Source organism: Lissotriton helveticus, chromosome 7 (genome assembly GCF_964261635.1).
Source record: "Lissotriton helveticus chromosome 7, aLisHel1.1, whole genome shotgun sequence".
Classification (NCBI taxonomy): domain Eukaryota; kingdom Metazoa; phylum Chordata; class Amphibia; order Caudata; family Salamandridae; genus Lissotriton; species Lissotriton helveticus.
In genome coordinates this window covers 1,208,491,662-1,208,510,710 of record NC_136068.1, presented here as the reverse complement: position 1 = coordinate 1,208,510,710, position 19,049 = coordinate 1,208,491,662, and the positions used below count along the sequence as shown (strand labels likewise).

General features: G+C 43.3%; 1 protein-coding gene across 3 annotated transcripts in view; it reads left to right on the top strand.

Moving 5' to 3' along the window:
• RAB11FIP4 (RAB11 family interacting protein 4) overlaps positions 1-19,049 on the top strand; it is a 1,218,119-nt gene that overhangs the window by 1,109,234 nt on the left and 89,836 nt on the right. For all 3 annotated transcript variants that reach the window (XM_078654398.1, XM_078654399.1, XM_078654400.1), the window contains one exon: positions 2,330-2,553. In XM_078654398.1, coding sequence (XP_078510524.1) covers positions 2,330-2,553 — 224 coding nt within the window. The remainder of the gene's footprint in view (positions 1-2,329; positions 2,554-19,049) is intronic.

Here is a 19,049-nt window from a genome sequence, read left to right as displayed (position 1 = left end):
CATGAAGCCTGACTGATCCCTATGCATTAGGAGAACTATGACCTTAAGGAGCCTGGTGGCCAATAATTTAGTCTCAACATTTAGCAGCAAAATTGGGCGATATGACTCACAGCTGGTCACAGGCTTGCCTTTCTTATTTATCACACAATTGTGGCACATTGCTACTGTGCCCCCACTCCACGCCGCTCTTCCATGCAGCCCCCGCAGGGCGGCAGAGGCAGGGACCTCCACAGGTGGCAAAGTGGCTAGCTAGAAGATTAAGCGCAATATCCATAACGAGCATATAACATAAATAGTAACTCTGATTCTAGTGCTTTCACCGCAGGTATTGTTTTCTCAGTGTGCCAGTAGGAACTATTCTTGATGTCTCTGATGTTCACAAATGTTCTTGGGGGCATGTTTAGTATTGTAACCGAAATTCTACTTGCCTGTGAGGTAAAGTTACACTGTACTATGGGATTTTTTATGTAGCTCAGCAGTGACTAATTTCTTGATTTCTCGGCACAGTTGGCAGTCACAGGGTGTTTCAGAGTGGAGAGAACTCTTCGTAGGTGGAACACTGAGTTATTGCAATTTTCCCGGCACCTGCATGAGTTTGCTAAACCAGTCGTGGGATGGGTACGATAGCATTAATTAACGGGGTCCGAAGGAGGGTAGTAAGGGCTTTTAACCTATTCCCTGATTCCACCTATCTATGATTAGTGAATCTGTGGATGATCAATTGACGTGGTTTTCATTGGAGAGTAATCTACAAGCAATGGATTGCAACCTTCCTCCAAACATCTGCGTGCGGTCAATGAATCTCTGCCTAGCCACTGTGGGTGTGATTAGTGAGGCTGCCTGTTGTGTACATTATAAACATCTGCCGCGATTATTGTACACAATGAAACCTCAAAATGTGTCTTTTCACTTGGTAGTAAGGTTTTAACAAAAATCTGAAAATGTCAACTCGTTAACGTTACTACATTTCCTCAACATTTGCCCTATAGCCCATTTGATGCTGTGACATGTTCAATGTATTCTGAGATGTTGATGGTGTAAAGGTTAAAGACAGCCAGGAGGTAGCACTCTAACTGTGCAAACTACAGCTCCAGTGCGTTGGAGTTGTACCTAACTGCCGCTCCAGTGTATTGGTTGTGTCTTGGTGTTGTTCATGATTGTTGTTGCTGTAGATGTAATAACAGTTCAGTGTTCTAATGCTTTACCTGCCATAGACCAGCCTAAACCAATACATGGATTTAATGTGTCTTATGTTTTTGCTTTGCAAGTTGTTTTTTCACCAATTTTCCTCCACTAGTGTTTTTTCTATTAAACTAGTAAATTGATTATGTATTTGCTGATATATATATATATATATATATATATATATATATATATATATATATATATATATATATATATATATATATAATGCTAGCTTACCCTTAACTACTCCTTCTCTGGGAGTACAGTAAGTGCATATCATGTGCATTCTGATATACACATGGCATGAAAAACAAGCCTGGGCCTCCTCTGTCCGCTTTGAAGTGGTGCTTGTTTCCACGATGACCAGAACTACCCCATATCAAGTCCAACGTTGTCCTCCCCCGATCATCAAAGCATTTTTGGAGTGTTTTGAATACTGCAATCAGATTTGCCACAGTGATGATAAATTACACCGCAGCATTACATCTGTTGCAGTTTGAGGCAGCGTATTGTCCACTTTAGCAGGGGTGACATAGCAGGCAAGAAGCTGTCATTTGCAACATGGCTCCACCAGTGCGTTTATGAAAATACTTTCTACGCTCCGTTTCTACTCCCTTGTGCCTCAAAGAACAACAAATAACCAGTTCCAGGGGCAGGAATAGAAAAGAGGCCTTGAGTGGGCCAAGCAATTTTTTGACTTTCTCCTTATGAAGGAAAATTAGGAAAACATAGCAAACACCCGAAGACTCCTTAAGAAGAGATGGCTAAGGGGGACTATTATGCTATTAAAATAAATGCCTTTTCTTTTTTATTTGTGTTTCCATGCAAAACTGCCTCACAATGCTTTCAGGGTGTCCGGAAATTATGCATAATTGGACAATAAACGTAGCGTGTTTCAAAATGATGCAGATTGGAATTTATCTTTGTTTGCTTCACAATTTGGCCTCAGATGTTTAATATATAAAAAGTATTATCGTGTTAAAACACTTTCAGTTGAGATGAATAAAATCGGTGTTATAGTAAGGTGCTCAGTTGGCATTGAGAGGTTATTTATTTCACCCAGAATTTAATGATCCAACGAGTTGTGTTTGTAAATAGTCGAAAATAAGGAACTGAACTATTAACATTGTCTTTTTGTTTGTAGGGTGGTGAAATCTCAGATGAGACCTGTTTTGATAGAGAGAACCCATACATCGAATGTGATCTATTCCCTGATGATGATACAATGACCCTTGCTCAACGAGAAGTCCACCATGAGTCGGACATGGACAGCGCAATTGGGAGTGTACAGAGTTCAGAAGCTTCTGACGTATGTCGAAGTGACGAGAAAGAAAGCATTCTTGGGGGACTCTTCCTTCCTGGTGACAAGTAAGTGTTTTCCTTTAGCTGTGTTTCTTTCTAGACGGATTATCGTCTAGAAAGAAACGTAATCTAATAATCAGCCATTCACTCATAGTAGAATCCTCCTGTGATTCAAGATCCAGTTATAACTTCAAATTAATTTACAAAGATGCCATAACCTTCTGTTTGTAAATGAGAATAATTGCAAGGAAGCAAGGCCGGCTCTTGCCTCTGTTCGTTATTCGACTTTTGATTGTTTTTCGTTGATTTTCAAATTCCTAGTATCTTTCCCTTTTATTATTGTTCTTTTTATCCAAGAAGACAAACCTTTGTTCATTCCAGACCACAACTTTGTGAGGAAAACACAAATCACATTAAACCAAAGTCTGTGATTCCTTCAAAGGTGTTCTTGTTTTAATCAAGGCCAGTTTCTTCTTCAAGATCTTTTCCAGAGCCCGTTTCATGCATCATGCTCTATCAAAGTGCCAACATTGGAGAGGGTTTAAAGAAACGTGTTGACGCTTTCTGTGATGCTCATGACTGGACGGTCCTTTATTGCAGTAATTTGCCAATTTTACCTGCCCCTCTAAGCCTGACCATGTTTGTCACTCCTTTTCCTGGAAATAAATCCATCCAGGCCAAGACTTATTAATGGTATATCCAAAGTACACCTCTTAAGTGATTATCATGAATGTACCTGCCTGAGAACCAACTCAGATGAAAGATATTGGTGTTTTAATTCTGAAGTCTGGGGTCAGTGTCCGAAATGTTAATTTATAACTCTGCCTAGAATATCTGAATACGGAAACTGAAAGACGGATGCTGCATGACCTTAGCTTATGAACAGATATTAAGACTGCAGAAATAAGATGTAGATACATTTGTATACATTTACATAATCCCATTCATAGGAGAGCTCTAGGATTACATAAAAACTGGAAACACCTTTAAGATTTTTTAGCGGGGTTCAGGAAAATCAGCCATAATCTTAATATCAGTTAGTTGTTAAGAAAGGTGTATTTGATGTTCCAAAACCCATTGCGTATCCCATGGAACACATTTTTCAGCAAATTAGACAATGGCTCAAGCAGTATGTGTGAGTATTTTTATTGTTGCTGGAAATGGGGAAGTCCATATTATTCAAACAAGGCACCATCAAATTAAACCAAGTCTAGAATCAAAACTGAATGTCCTCTTTTAACCCCTTAAAATGTAGTTTTGGCTTCCAAAAGAAGGAGGGAAAATATCAAAGATTAACCTCAGTTCTCAGCTCTACCTCTTCCTCATAGTAGCTCCCTGGCACTCAGTCCTCATGATTTTTGCCTTGGCTTCTTCTATGACTTTGTTACCCCCTCACCAATTCACAGTCCAAATGGTTACTCCCAACTTGCATTGCCCTGGTCCCTGTATTTCTTGTGGCAGGGCACATCTTGTTCCCATTTCCCATGGATCTCGCCTAATCACTTCCAGGTTCCACAGAGCACAGTTTATTTCCCCACCTCCCTGCTCTATTTAGACCCTTTGTTAAAATATCTCACAGTCAGTCAGAAATAGTCAGCCTAGCTTTCTGTTTGATTGTGATAATGACAAATTGTTTTTTCTTTATATAGCTGACAAATTATCTTCTCCCTATACATTTATAGCAGATTATCACATATTATTACTTCAATTAGTACATGCATGGTAGAGTAACACACTATTAAATGGGCTGCCATGTCCAAATGAAAACGCATGATCAGTCACCTTATGTTACAGAAATAGTGAGGGTTATCAGAAGTCAGAGTTAGTGTCAGAGGCGACTGAGTAAGAAATAATGAATGAGCATGGTCTCACCAGTCACAGAGGGCCAGGTAACTTAGTCCTTAAGAGTGGTCTAAGTAAAGCATTATAAAGGAACACGTAGGCAAACAAGCTTAAAAATTCAACCTTTCTTTGATTGAGACGTTCTACCAGGATCCCAATTGTTAACATGTGATGTAAATCAGTGATTCTTATCCTTCAGACCACTGTGGACCCCCACTCAATTGCTTCTGTAAGCCAGGGTTTGCAGCGTGAATCATTTCTGGATTCTCGTGCTGTGCATTATTCCGCCATCTAGTGGTTGGGCCCATAGTCCCCTTTCTCTGTTTGGTACTTTTTGCTTTTGTTTTTGTACGGCGTCCGTCGTCGGTCTCACCATTTGGTGTCTGTTCCAGCCTGTCTTCACGTCATATGCCCTCCCTGGAAGCTCACCTGTGGTCATTGTCTTCAGATTCTTTTTTTTCCACCATTGGTTCTGGAAGCATTCTTATAGGCTTTCCTAGCATCGAAAAGAAGGAAGATTTCATCAAGAATTCATCAAAGTAAGAACACGAGACACCTGAGAAGTCATTGGATTAGAGTCATCAGGAGTTCGCACACCAAAGAAAGACTGAAGAATGTCCGGACAGGGGGAAAATTCAAAGTTTTGTTTCTGCCCGAGGTACCACTACAAGTTATCGCAGAAAGATAACCACAGGGTGTGCAACCTCTGTCTCCCGATAATCGAAGTGATGACTGTAACGTCTGCAGTCTTTAAACCAAATACTTTAAAGCTGAGAGAGAAACAGAAGCAGGCGCACTACACCATGCAAGGCAAAAAAAAGACTCCGTCACTGAAAGACCTGGGGTTGTTGAGCGAGGAGGAGGATAATATCGGCATGTTGGCCAAAGACGAGGGCTGAGACGTCAAAATGAGGGTCATCGATGGCGAGAAGGTACATTGCAAATGGAAGGAGAAACACTTGCAGATGACACGGAGAAAACACACAGGGGCGAGTCTCGTTCATCACACTTAAAACATCAAAGGTTGCCTCGGGCCCCTCCGGTCTCATTTGAAGAACACCACAAGCGGCAGAGCTTAGGTGAAGGCTACAGCGTCAAAGGACAACCAAAGTTAAGCGAGAGCGAAGAAACCGCTGAGCGAGACCTCAGCAACATAAAGCTCAACATCAAAAAGGAAGTCGACACCCCTGCTTGAAGCCGAAGATCGTTCTGCTAAATTCGAATGCAAGAAGAATCATCTTAAAGCCGAAATGGTCACGATTCTTAAAAAGAAGAAAGAGATGGATGCCTCTCTCAAAGTATTCAGAATTCTGCATAAAACTTTGACAGAAGTCACGGAAAAGGCCAAGGACGTGGAAGAACTAGAGCCCATCACCAGAACCTCTGGAGGAAGAGGAACAAGACTTTTTCTTCAAGTAAGACCTGAAGTCAGAGAGCATGTTCCAGGGCATAGAAGGGAATGAATACCTCGAGACGCAGCAGGAGGGGGTAGACAACTATCTATCAAGACCGTCACCACCAAACGACATCGCTTTGCATAATTAGTTGATCAAGAGGGCAACTGATGAGTACAACGTTCAGCTGCAGGAAGAGAAAGAATAGTCTTGCTTTTTTATTGGAGACTTTGCTAGCATCACAAAGTAAACATCAATACCTTCCCATTCTCCCAAGTATACTTTACCAAGGAAGAGAGTCCTTAAAGGAACCTGCAACATGCATTGGCACCTAGGGCCAAAAAGAAATATAAGCATTCCTCTAAAGACTTTTCATAAATTAGAGGGGCAGTCTCAACAGACTATCATTGCAGCAACAGCAAGAAAGAGAGCAAATGTTCCTACAACATCCTGACCACCTCCAGACAAAGAGAGCAAGGAGATGCACATGTTGGGAAAGAAATTTGAAAGAGGTGCTGCTACTCAATGGTACACTACCAGCTCTAATGCCCTGCTCCACAGGTATGCATATCAGCACTTGGAGGATATGGCTGAACTCATGAAACATCTACCTGAACAGTACCAAAGGAGAAGGCAATTACAGCCCCTAAGGCATCACATATAAAATCACAGGTTTAAGTACATTCAGTCAGACACCCTAGCCGGAATGTCTAGCCACTTAAATCCACTTTGCTTATGACATCACCTTGCACCAGCACTTCACATTAAACAGGTGAACTAAATTCAGTCTCTCTAAACGAAATAACCATTAGTAAATGCATTTCAGTGCAATTACACCTCTTCACCTCCAGGAGATGCCCTTCTCCAGATATCCCCAACTCATTCCTTCACTCCTTGATGCAATTAACAAAACACCCTCAGCTGAAGAACAAAAGTTCCAGCCCAGAAGGTGTGTTAAATGCAGGTTGAGCCTTGAAGGGGTTGATTCCTTTAAATCCCCAAGACACTTGGGTGGGACTTTCATCTTCGCGCTGGGGGAGGCTGTCTGGCTCCTGCAGCTCCCCCGGCACCTTTGCACTCATGTGGTGGTGCCCCCGTCCTCCTGGGGCCACTACAAGCAAAGAACACGATGTTTGCCCTTGCAGTCCGGTCCTGGCCTGCAAGGCATTGTGGGTTTGGTTGCATACAGCTCTCCCGCTGCTCCAGGGAGAGCCGCGATGTGGGCCTCCAGCTGCTTCTAGGGTCTCGGTGGGGGGCCCGGTCCCACCCGGACCCCCAGGTAAGGAAATGCGGCTCGGGACGCCCACCCCTTGTCACTCCGCCCATTTTCAGGGCCCGGTCCCACCCGGTCCCACCCGGGCCCCGTGCCGCTTTGTGTGTCTGGGATGGGGTCCCGGTCCCACCCGGGACCCCCACTTGCCTTCGGGTTGGAGGGCAGCCTGGGGAGCCCTCTCTGTGCTGCCGCGGGAGCCGCCCGAGCACTTCTGGTCTGCCCGCTCCGGCAGGCAGACGCGGCCTCAGCGGTCACGTCGGGACCTCAGGGGAGTGCGGTGGCACTCCCCCAGCCTTCTCCTCGTCGGGGCCGGGGGATGGGGTCCCGGGCCCCTGGATATCTTCGGGGGACTTCGGGGCCAGGCTTCGGATGGGGGGAAGGGGGGGGCGACACCGCTCCCCCGCATCCCACTTCGGCAGGGGGGCTAGGGTGGCCTCCAATTTCGCTGGGGTAGGGTGCGACAGCGCTTCCCATCCCCCCTCCTTCACATCACCAGGGGCCAGGGTGGGCTCCGGGTCCCCTACTGGCATCTTCACGGGTTTGCTTCCTCCTGGGGCAGCCCTGGGACCTGACCCACCCCGGGGGCATCTCTGAGACCGGCGGCAGAGCCACACACGCTTGGTCGTCGGTCTTCTTAGGGGTCAAAGGTCGCCTACCTTCCGGGGGCCCTATCTCAGCCCCTGGGGGTCCGATCTGCCCATTTTCGCATCTTTTCGCTCCTGGTGGCGTCCCCCAGCCACTGGGAGCAGTCTCCTTTGTCCTCCAGGTCTTCAAGAGGGTGCATTCTGCAGGGAGCGGTCTTCACTGGCTCCCTGCGACTCTCTTCTGCGCAGAGGCCTCTCCTTCTGCGCATCGGTCCTGGGCTCTTCTTCTGGCGCTGTTAGGGGCCTGGGGGGAAGTCAGGGGGGTGCTCCTTCCAACTGTCCATTGCGCCAGGCTCCAACACCCTCTGCCTCAGCAGACCACACCCCAGAGAGAGCTTCTCTTCCTGTGCAAGTACGTTTTAAAAGTTGAGTAGGGGGCTGGCAGGAAGTCTCTGTGTGTCCTATCAAACAGCGACACATCACTTCCCTGCCCCTGCTCCCTCCTTCCTCCTTCTTGTCCAGCCTCTGGGTTTGTTCAAAATGTCGTTGTCCAGTGTCTCTGGCCTCATGGCCTCTGAAACTCAACTCCTTCCCCCCTTACTGCCTTCCCTCCTTGGTGCAACCTGGTGCCTGGCACCCAGCAACAGTAGTTGATGGATTGGCTTGTAGCTCCACCTATCCTTTCTCCTTGGAGGGAAGATCTTCGCTCTGGAAGAAAGCTCCTTAATCTAACCTGCCATGGCCAGACCCCAGCCAGGGACTCAGAGAAATATGACATTTCTGGACTACCCAAAAGCAGTACAAATATGACTTTGGACTCTGCAGCATACTCATTTTCACATCCGCTACACTGGACATTAGTGCGTGTCTGGAATCTGTAGGCTTTGTGGAAGTCATTTTAGCCATGGGCCCCACATCCCCTATGGGGAATAATGAAGTGAAAACACAGTAAAACACACTGACTTTCCCTGGCATGTTCCTTCCCAGGGTATAAAGCCTATTCCATGTCACCACCCAATTCTGCATAAGTCCTGCCACACCATTCACTCTGTAGCTGCTCCTGGACTGCGCAAGCTAGGAATCTCCCCTACACGCGTGCACACGCATGTACACCCGTGTCTGCATATAACCAGCACGGTGTCCCATACTCCAGCTGCTGCGCAGCGGCCTAGTCAAGCCAGGGGTACACCAGTAAAATCTCCATGCCGTCTCCTTCATTATGAGCTCACTGTGGGTGAGCCCCAGATTATGAGGCTCCCCCAAAGTAAAAACTCAACAATTAGGTGCTCAAAAAGCGAAAAATCCGGGCGGCCCATAGTGTCAGAACCACCTTCTAACATATACACTTTGGCTATTGCATAGAACTAGTCAAGAAATAACCAGTATTAGAGCCAAAAACAGTGGTCCACACAAAGGAGGAAAGTATCAGAAGTACAAGAATTGCTTCAGAAGAAGGCACTAGAAAGGGTGCCGAAAAACGAGATCAACCAGGGAAACTACTCAACATATTTCCTTATACCAAAGCCAGTTGGAAATCTTCGTTCATACTAAACCTCCGTTACTTAAACAAATTGACAACACTGCAGCATGTCATACCACATCTACAACAAGGTGATTTTATGGCAACAATAGATCTAAAATATGCATATCTCCATATCCCAAGGAACCACAGGCATAGGAAATACTTGTGTTTTGTGGAAAACAGAGAACACTATCAATTCCAGCCAATACCGATTCAGACTCCGCCAGTGTGATTGACAATCTGGCAAGTTATATCAGATTATAGAGGAACCTACCCTCAAACTGGGCACACACTTGATGGTATATTTACCAACAATGAACACATGGTAGTGGAGAATGTGTGACCAGTACCATGGTCTGATCATGCCGCAGTCCATTTTAAATTTAATACGTCCACAACTAACAGTTGTCGTAGGGAAAGATCTTCCCTGGTCAATTTTCATCCTTGGAAATCAATTCAAGGTACAGACCTAATCAAAGCTTTGGCAAAGAACTCTCCAGCCATAGCTGACTATAACACAGCAGCTGTAATCTTTGAGAACTGGCTCAGTCATGCAGTACATCGGCTGCCTCCTGAGCTGATAAGGCACCCCAGGAGAAGGCTAGCTACATCGCCCTGGTACTCAGCTGAGCTAAAGTTAATCAAAGTTAAATGCAGACGTAAGGAGAGAATCTGGAGATCTGACTACAGCGATATACATAAAATGGAATACAATAGGATTCTAGAGGAATATAAGTTGGCGATAAAACAGGCGAAAACTGTATACTTCACAACTAAAATTCAAGAGGTCACTAATATCTCCAAGGAACTTTATAAAACCGTATCTACACTATCAAAGTGCCCTCGAGACATGGTATTTAAGCCAGATCCATTTTTTTTAGACAAAATGGCTATGTTCCTCCAGGAAAAAGTTTAGATAGTCTACAATGAACTCCTGAACATAGCTGACACTACAGGGGATGATCGCAAAGAGCTATCGGAGGATACTCCAATGCAGGTTAGCCTGTCAAGGTTTTCAGCTCCAAATCAAAAACAGGTCACAGACCTGCTGCTACAAACCAAGTCCGGCTATCCTCTAGACCCTTGTCCTCCTTATATCTTACATCTGGCTCCAGAGAAGATCAGTGCGTCACTGACCACCCTTCTTAATGAGGTCATCAGATCAGTGGTCTTCCCACAGCTATGTGGAAAGAGGCCTGTATCAGACCTATACTAAAGAAAGATGCGTTAGATCCCCAGGAAACCAAACATTACTGCCCTATTTCTTGCATCCTGTTGCCTTCTAAAATCCTGGAGAAAACCATGAACATGGAAATAATGGATTACCTGGATGCCACCAACATCCTGGATTCCACCCAGCATGGTTTCAGACCACGGCATTCAACGGAATTGGCATTAAATATGGCAGCAGAAGAGATCCGTGAGGTGATGGATGGATGGAGGGGGCAGGGCCGCTCTCATCCTGCTTGATCTAACGGCAGCTTTCGACACCGTAAATCATACTGTAATGGTTCAGCGGTTAAAAGCAGTGGGCATTAAACACTCCGCTTTAGCACTACTTATGTCCTTTCTGGCCTTAAAGGTACAACTAATTCACTGGGAGGGTCTTCAATCAGGAGATTTTTACCTCCTTTTTGGTGTTCCTCAAGGATCAGCCTTGTCCCCGACGTTGTTTAACGTGTATGTCACCCCCCTAGCAAGACTTATCAAGGATCATGGTCTGACGCTAGTGTCATACGCAGACGATACGCAGCTTGTGATGTCCCTCTCACAAAACACGAATATGACGGCTGAATGTTTCCGCAACTGCCTTACGTCATTGATGACCTGGATCAACACAGAAAAAACAGAGGTTGTTGAGTTTGGTCAAAAACCCTCGGTATGGAGCCAACTATGGTGGACTCCCGAAGCCGGTACATGCCCTGTTCCTGTGCCCAAGGCGAAGAACATAGGTTTCCTGATTGACAAGGACTTAACGCTCGGCCCCTTAAATCAACCAAGTTACATTGGCCTGTTTTTTTCATGATCGAGGTCCTACGAAAAATCCTTCCTTTTTCATTAAGGAAAACAGTAGTAGGGACTTTGATACTATCGAGAGTCGATTATTGCAATGCGCTGTACTTGGGAGCTTGCTCAAGACAGTTTACTAAACTTCAGTCACTGCAGAATGCGGCGACTCATATATTACTATACTTACCCAAACATCACCCGACGTCCAACTGTATAAAGCAGCTACACTGGCTTCCAGTGCGACGTCGAGTGGACTTTAAGGCCCTGTGTCTGGTGTATACAGCTCTCTATGGCGGAGGAGCAGAAGATCAGTCTCCTTTTCTCTAGATATGTGCCATCACGTTCTCTTAGGTTCACAAATATGGGGATGGTTTGTCTTCCCAAGACAAAAAGAGTCAGATGGGGAAGAAAGGGTTTTTCATTCCAAGGGGCCAAGCTATGGAACACTCTCCCCATACAGATCCGACTACAACCCAACAGGATGTTTTTCAGAAAGACAGTGAAAACCTGGCTTTTTGCAATGACCTAGACCTGTTGATGCAGCACCATCTGCACACACTTCAGCGCCAAGACGCCTCAGCAATAGTGTGCTTAATAAATAATTCAGTCAGTTAATTAAAAGAGCTAGCCTTCGGAATAAAGTCAGCACCCAGAGTTCTTTCAAAGTGTGCGGCAGAAGTGGCAGCACATCTAAGAAGGCAAGGAATACATGTATATACTTATTTGGACGGCTGGCTGGTAAAAGCAAATGCCCAACACAAGTGCGAAGAGCACATAAACACAGTGATATCAACACTACACAATTTGGGATTTTCACTAACCATAGAGAAATCATCACTTAAATTAGATCCAGAAAAGCTGGTCCTATGAGCAAGAATCAACTCTATACAAACAAAAGCTTACCCTTGCGAGAAAAATATGTCTTTATTGCAAGAAAGTCAGCAATACCAGAAGAGTCAGTCTCTGAAAGTGAGGACTATGGTGAAAATGCATGGGAAGATGACCTCCTGCATAGCTCTCATACCATATGCAAGGCTACATATGAGACCAATACAAGCATAGGATCAAAGTCAGTGGTCACACGTCGTAGGGAGTTGGGAAGATCTAGTGGTTGTCACTGTCAAAATACAGGAAGATGTAGCTTGGTGGAACAGAACAAATATAACAACAGGAAGACCATTCTCTCAACCAACTTGCACAGTAACCATTTCCCCAGACTCCTCACATATGGGTTGGGGAGCTCATGTGCGGAGACTCAAAATCAGTGGTATTTGGATAGAACAGGTAGCAGTTCAACATATCAATGTACTGAAACTAAAGACTGTTCCTAGCCTTAAAAGCATTTCAGAAACATCTATGGGTAAAGTCATTGCTAATTGATACAGACAATACAACAGCAATGTTCTATCTCAACAAACAAGGTGGGTCAAAATCCTTTGCACTGTCGAAACAAGCTCAAGAGATCTGGAGCTGAGTCATTCAGAGACAGATAAACATAACAACAATACTCTTTTCAGGGAAGGACAGTGGGGAAGCAGACAGACCGAGCAAACAAGCATCTTCCTCACACAAGTGGGAACTCAATAAAACAGTACTCAAACAGATATTCTTAGACTGAGGAATGCCAGAAATAGATCTGTTTGCAACACCTGAGAATGCAAAATGCCATCTATTTGCTTCCAAACACCATCACATCTACTGCCAGGGGAATGCTAGGTTGATAGACTGGTCAGGGAAATGTACTTACGCTTTTCCCCCAATCCCACTATTGCTCAAGGTAATCAGCACATGCAAGCAGTCACCAATAACACTGATTGATACTCGTCGCCCCACAGTGGGAAAAGTAAACTTGTTTTTCGGAACTAATAGAAATTGCACAAACCAACATACAGATGTTACCAGGTAGAAAAGATCTACTCTCCATACAAAGGGGGTGTGTTTTTCATCCAGAGACTGAATAACTTAGTCTAGCAGCTTGGCTCATGAGTACATAGAGTTTGGACACCTAAGTCTCCAGAGAACACAATGGCAGTTCTAAGGGAAGTAGGAAGCCCAACAACAAGAAAATGCTATGCAGCCAAGTGGGAAAGATTCCCAAGGTAGTGCCAAAAATGTAAGCTATTACAAGACAATACAAAGGACACAACAGTCCTACGATATCTTACACACTTAGTAGACAGCAAACTGAATTATGCTTCATGGAAAGTACATTTGGCAGCGATAGTGGCCTATACAAGAAGTCATATAGGAAGGAGATTCTTCACAAGACTGATAATTAAAAGATTCCTCAAGGAGCAAAAAGAATAGCACCTTCAAGAATGATGCCAGCTCCAACATTGAACTTAAAGTTAGTGTCAACACAACTAATGAGGAAACCCTTTGAATCACTTCACAAGACATCCTTAAACATGGTCACATTTAAAACAGCTTTCCTTATTGCAATGACATCTCTACACAGAGTAAGGGAATTACATGCGCTGACAATCCAATAGCCTCACACGCAAATACACATGGACAGGATAGTCATGAGGACATACCCTCACTTCCTACCTAAGTTTATATCCTTTTTTCACTTACACCAACCTAAACACCCTAAACATCTATGCTCTCCACTCCGGAACCTAGGTCATGCCAGCGCTGGGACGCCCTAGGGTAGCTATGCGCTTTAGAAATCCCTACTCAAACTCAAACTCAAACTCATATACCAAGTTTCTTCCAAGAAATGTAAACTCCTGCGGAAAGAGTGCTACACATGTTAGATGCCAGAAGACCAATAATGTACTATATGGAGAAAACTAGAGCAATTAGGAAGGAAAAAACAACTCTAGGAGTTATTTACAGACAATAACAAATGGAAACTAATAACCAAAAATTCCATTGCTAGATAAATATCACACACAGTCAAGATGTGTCATGTCGCAGCTGGTGTGTAACTACAAAAGAAGCCAAGGGCACGCTCTAATCGCTAAAAAGGAGCAACAATAGCACTTTATGTAAATATACCATTACAAGACATTTGCGGTGCAGCGACGTGGTCATCAGTACACACTTTTGCAAAGCACTACTGCATAGACATGCAAATGAACAAGGAAGCTCAGGTAGGACAAAGAGTATTTCACCCGAGGGGAAACATCCCCCGATTGCGCAGCCACCAAAGGGAAGTTAGTCCAATGTTGATCAACAGTATTCCAGTCTGGAACTCTCCATGTTTGACGAACATAATTTCTCCTGATAAAGGGCTCACCCGAAATGCATTGGGCCTGGATCAACATGACTCATTTATTTCTGTGACTCTGCAATTCTTCAAAATTTGAATATTGAATAATAACTGTGACAAAATCTACATATAATTTGAAACACATATTCGCTTCTACTGTTGATCAGCATTTGGCTAAGTTCCCTCTGGGAATTTTGGCTGTGTAATCGGGGGACATTTTCCCTGGTGTGACGCTTTCTTCAGCTTTCCTATTACACAGGTGGATCAGTCAGCGTTACCCTAGTCGCATGCTTAAAATGAATCTGCCTCATTTGAACCTTCCTTGTTTAACTCTTCAGGTGTACATGTACCCCCATTTCTCTACAAAGGGTAATGAAACATTTATTTACAAGCCTAAACTTGTCTTCAACCCAGCCACAACATGTATAAAAACTGCTGCAAAATCAATACACAGCATGTGAATCCAGAAAATATTCATGCTGCAAAAAAAACTAGCTTGTTACCTTACCTGTAAGAGTAGCTTTAGAGCTTGAATAATTTTCTGGATTCACATGCGACCCATCCACCTCCCCACAAGAGGAAAGAGCAAATTAAAAAATGATCACCTAAAGATGGCTACGACACGAGGAATCTTCCAGGGAAGGCTGTATGATGTCGATACAGGCTGGATCAGACACCAAATGGGGGGACCTTCAATACCTAAAAAACCCAGTGAAAAAGAACTGCTACTATAACTGAGAAATCCAGACCCAACCACTAGATAGCGGAATAATGCACAGCATGTGAATCCAAACAATTCTTCAAGCTGCAAAACTACTCTTGTGGGTAAGAAACCATTTTGTTCCCTGAATAAGCAAATGTTATGACTTGAACCTCAAAACAATACAAACAAATACAGAAACAAATGAAAATCAACTACTCAAATTATGAAATATGTTATTCACAAAATATAAAAATCAAAACTGTATTTTTAATCAAGACTGGACCTTTTGAAAATGTTGTTTTATTACTAAAAGATGTCATAATATGCTAGACTCTAGCATATAACTTTAGGGTTGAATTGGAGGATGGTGGATAAGATGGGCCATCTCTGTGTTGGTGTTGTCTCGCTGCCATGGTTCAAGTAGGTTATAGCCTATAGTACTTGTCCTATGGCAGGCAGGATATCTGTTACTTTTTGACAGCGTATCCCATCCACTAAACTTTAAATACAGCTCTTTTTTTCTCTTAATGCATGTTCTCTTTTTGTCTGAGCATACGAGTGGTTCAATGGAGGCCACAAATTGACCAGACGAGATTCTGTTTGCTGCACTTGTGCAGATTCCACAAAGCAAGCTAAGGATACCGATTTAGCTTGTAGTCTCAAGTTTCAAAGTCCTTCACATTTACAGAGCATCTTGTATGTGGTATGTAGGACATTATTCTGCTAATATTATTTGACTTTCTCGGCAGTTCTTGACCCTCTCAGTAGGCGTCACAGACAGAAATTCTGGTCTAAATCCCTTAACATATCCACCCTAATATTCAAACTGGTCTGTCTTGAGTAATTGCAGACTGTGGACCAAGACTTAAACCTCACAGCTCCTGTGCTCAATTGAGTTGTCTTTCGTTACTTGCCGCGCAGTACTTCTGACTGTCGCTGGTTATCGCCGCATCTGATATTCAAATGGAATTCACCGCAGCAGTCGATCAGTGAAACAAAATCTGATTTAAATATGATCAAACGCATAGATCATTAACACCAAAGAGAAATGGCTTTTGATGGTAGAGAACATTGAAATGTAGGCCGTGAACGTTTCATTATTTAAAGGGAACCGCAATTTTCAATAGAATGTTAATTTTAGGAGACATCCTCCGCTTGTTTTGTTTATAGGTTAATGGACTGTGAATGAGATCATAGAAAATGCATATAAATTAAACAACTATACAAACACAGGCTGACATTTAAAATATTGCAAATTACATTACGGTTATTGGCAGAAATTGGAATATGACTCTAAGTAACGAGGCTGGATATTCTCTTGTTCGAAATAATTTAAAGAAAAGGGAGGTGCTCTCTCCATCGATTCCTACATGGCATGTAGGGTAACGTTGAGCAGGATAGCATGTCATCATCCTCCACAGTAATGCAAGTTAGAAAGTGGGCTGTCCCCCAGCTCAGTGTGCAAGGAGCCCGATTGGCTGTCTTTGACACGGGCCATCTTTGCTGGTATTAATTAACGTCCATTATCCTCCCAGGACAAGCAACCAAAACAAGCATTGGCAATTCCAAAAAGCCTGTCTCTCTCTCCTGTGTTACTTTCAGAGACCAATAGCATTGCAGACAGATAGATGTACGTGATGGTAACAAAACGTACTCATCCACAAAAACCTGTGGGCTTATTTAAAAGATGATGGCCATTTTAGACACGTAGTGTTTTAATGGGCCTACCCAAAATATATTGCCTGAGTGGCTGTAAGGGACTTAACCAAACCATAGTCCATGCGTTTACACGGCAAGAGTTCTTTGGCTTGCGCCAATTGTAAAAAAGGCTCCGGGAAAAGATTGGGCGAGTAGAAGGATAGACTTTTATGGCATTGGAGTTCAATGTCAGACTGTACTTGCAAGGGAAAAAGTTAATTGGAAGCTTTTCCTAACGTTTGCTGTGGGACAACGAGTGTTATGTTACCAAATAGCACGTCTTTCACTAGTATAACTTATAAGAGCATATGGGCTAATCATGTGCACATTGTAGTACTACAGTGCATAAACATGCAGTATCTGAGCAATGTTCTGGCTGCCTAGGAAGCTGCAGGTGGCACAGTTTAGATGTTTAGCAAGAGTGTAGGCAAGCAAAGCGGTTGAAAGCTTGTATTAATTTAGTGTATACAATTTTAGAAGAGTATTATTGCAATTGGGCTACCTTACAAAATATAAAGAGTTGCGTGGAGAATGGCATGTTGCTGGTGAGTTGAAAATTGACACTGTGGTGAATTTGAAGAAAATAACATGGCATATGGTAAAGATTCTGAGTGTGAATTTCATAGTGGTTAGGAAGAACAGGTGATATGCACGTTTTGGTAAGTGCCAAAAATTTGCGAAGAATCCCGATCTCCTCTATTATAGACTGGGCTCTTCTTCCACAAATGAAACCCCAGTCCTTTGCATGTGTATTTATCTATTTTCTCTGCTTCTGTTGCCAAGTGAAAATGGAAAACTTGCACACAAAATAGTTTCTATGAACACTGACAGAGAAAGTGATTGCAATTTGCTACATCCTTTACTTTATCAAATGCTTCTGCAATGCTAGTACTCATATTAGGGTTTTATCTGTCTCCTTTCAAAATACTTGCACTCACTGACCATCCAAGCTTATAGCTAGAAGTGTCAAAATCTTGTTTCACCCTGAAATCCCGACACACAGGATCAGAGTCGTAGACAACACCAGGTGACTCTACATGAGCTGAGGACAAGAGGAGGGGTTTTGCTGCAACGTCCATCCCTAAAAGTGAAATCTAATTATGAATGTGCTAAAACGCATAATGTCAATTAAAATATGTGAATGTAGTTGGGTATACGTCCACTGGCAAGTTTCTCTACTCAATTTCACATTATATAATGAAATGACTGATTTATCAATTGTACTTATAAATATAAAGCATGAAAAAGAACATCAGTGTGTAATACCTTCACTGAGTGTATAGAAGATGTATTGAGTTATCAACAGGTGGGTAATGGTTGCAGGAGAATCTCCACTTTATCTGCTGGTTGAGATTAAAACTACCGAGAATGCTTTATTTTTCCGGAATAAGGGACAGATATATAATCCAGGGAGCATAGAACAGGGCTCATCTTATGTTTTTTTGATGTAGATGTATAGCTGTCTTTTTTTACTTCTTAGCTGCTACATCAAGTTCAAAACTAAACGAGAAAAGCAAACAGGAGCTTGGAAGTGCAATGCAAAACTTGCTAGTGTCAAGCGTATACATGTGATCACCGTTTGAGTATTCTGTGATTCATTTGATAACTACTTCTCCCTTTCCAGTACCACATTTTAATGGTTTTCCTATACTTTATTACATTCAGGTGTTGGCTAGCCAGTTCCAAGATAGCTGTTTGTGTTATAACATGTGAAGATATTCCGCTAGTGTGTGTTGGGATTCGAGATCATTGGCCCTTGTCCTCTTTGTAGCGCGCACATGTTAGAATTTTATTTACCATGCTGGAATAGTAATCTACTGTTCAAAGAGCTGCCTCTACATCTGAATGTGTAGATCCGTATGTAGAAGACTGGTGGAACACGCATCTTTTAACCCTGTACGAATAGAAGGCATTGATACCCCCAACTGCGTCTTGATCAAAGACACAGGCCACACTTTAATTTATGAAAAACAGCCAGGCCCTTATTAAGGGTTTTGCAAATTTTTAATGCAGGGATACCAGAGGTCCTGAATTCCCGATTCTGGCTGGTATAACTGTACCAAAATCCATCACTTACACGTTCTCTGCCCATTATAGGTAATAAACACATGGACCAGAATATACAGGGTCAGTTCCCTTTTAGTTTCCCCCAATTCCACCGAGAAAAACGCAGACTTTTTCAGTCTGCTCTTAGGTATCACAGGGTGAAATTCTGCCACTCGTAATGAGGGCCCAGCAGTGCACTCACTACGAGAAATACAATAAACACTTAATACAATAGAGCATGCTGCATGAGAGACATCCTGGGAACGTTCAGTG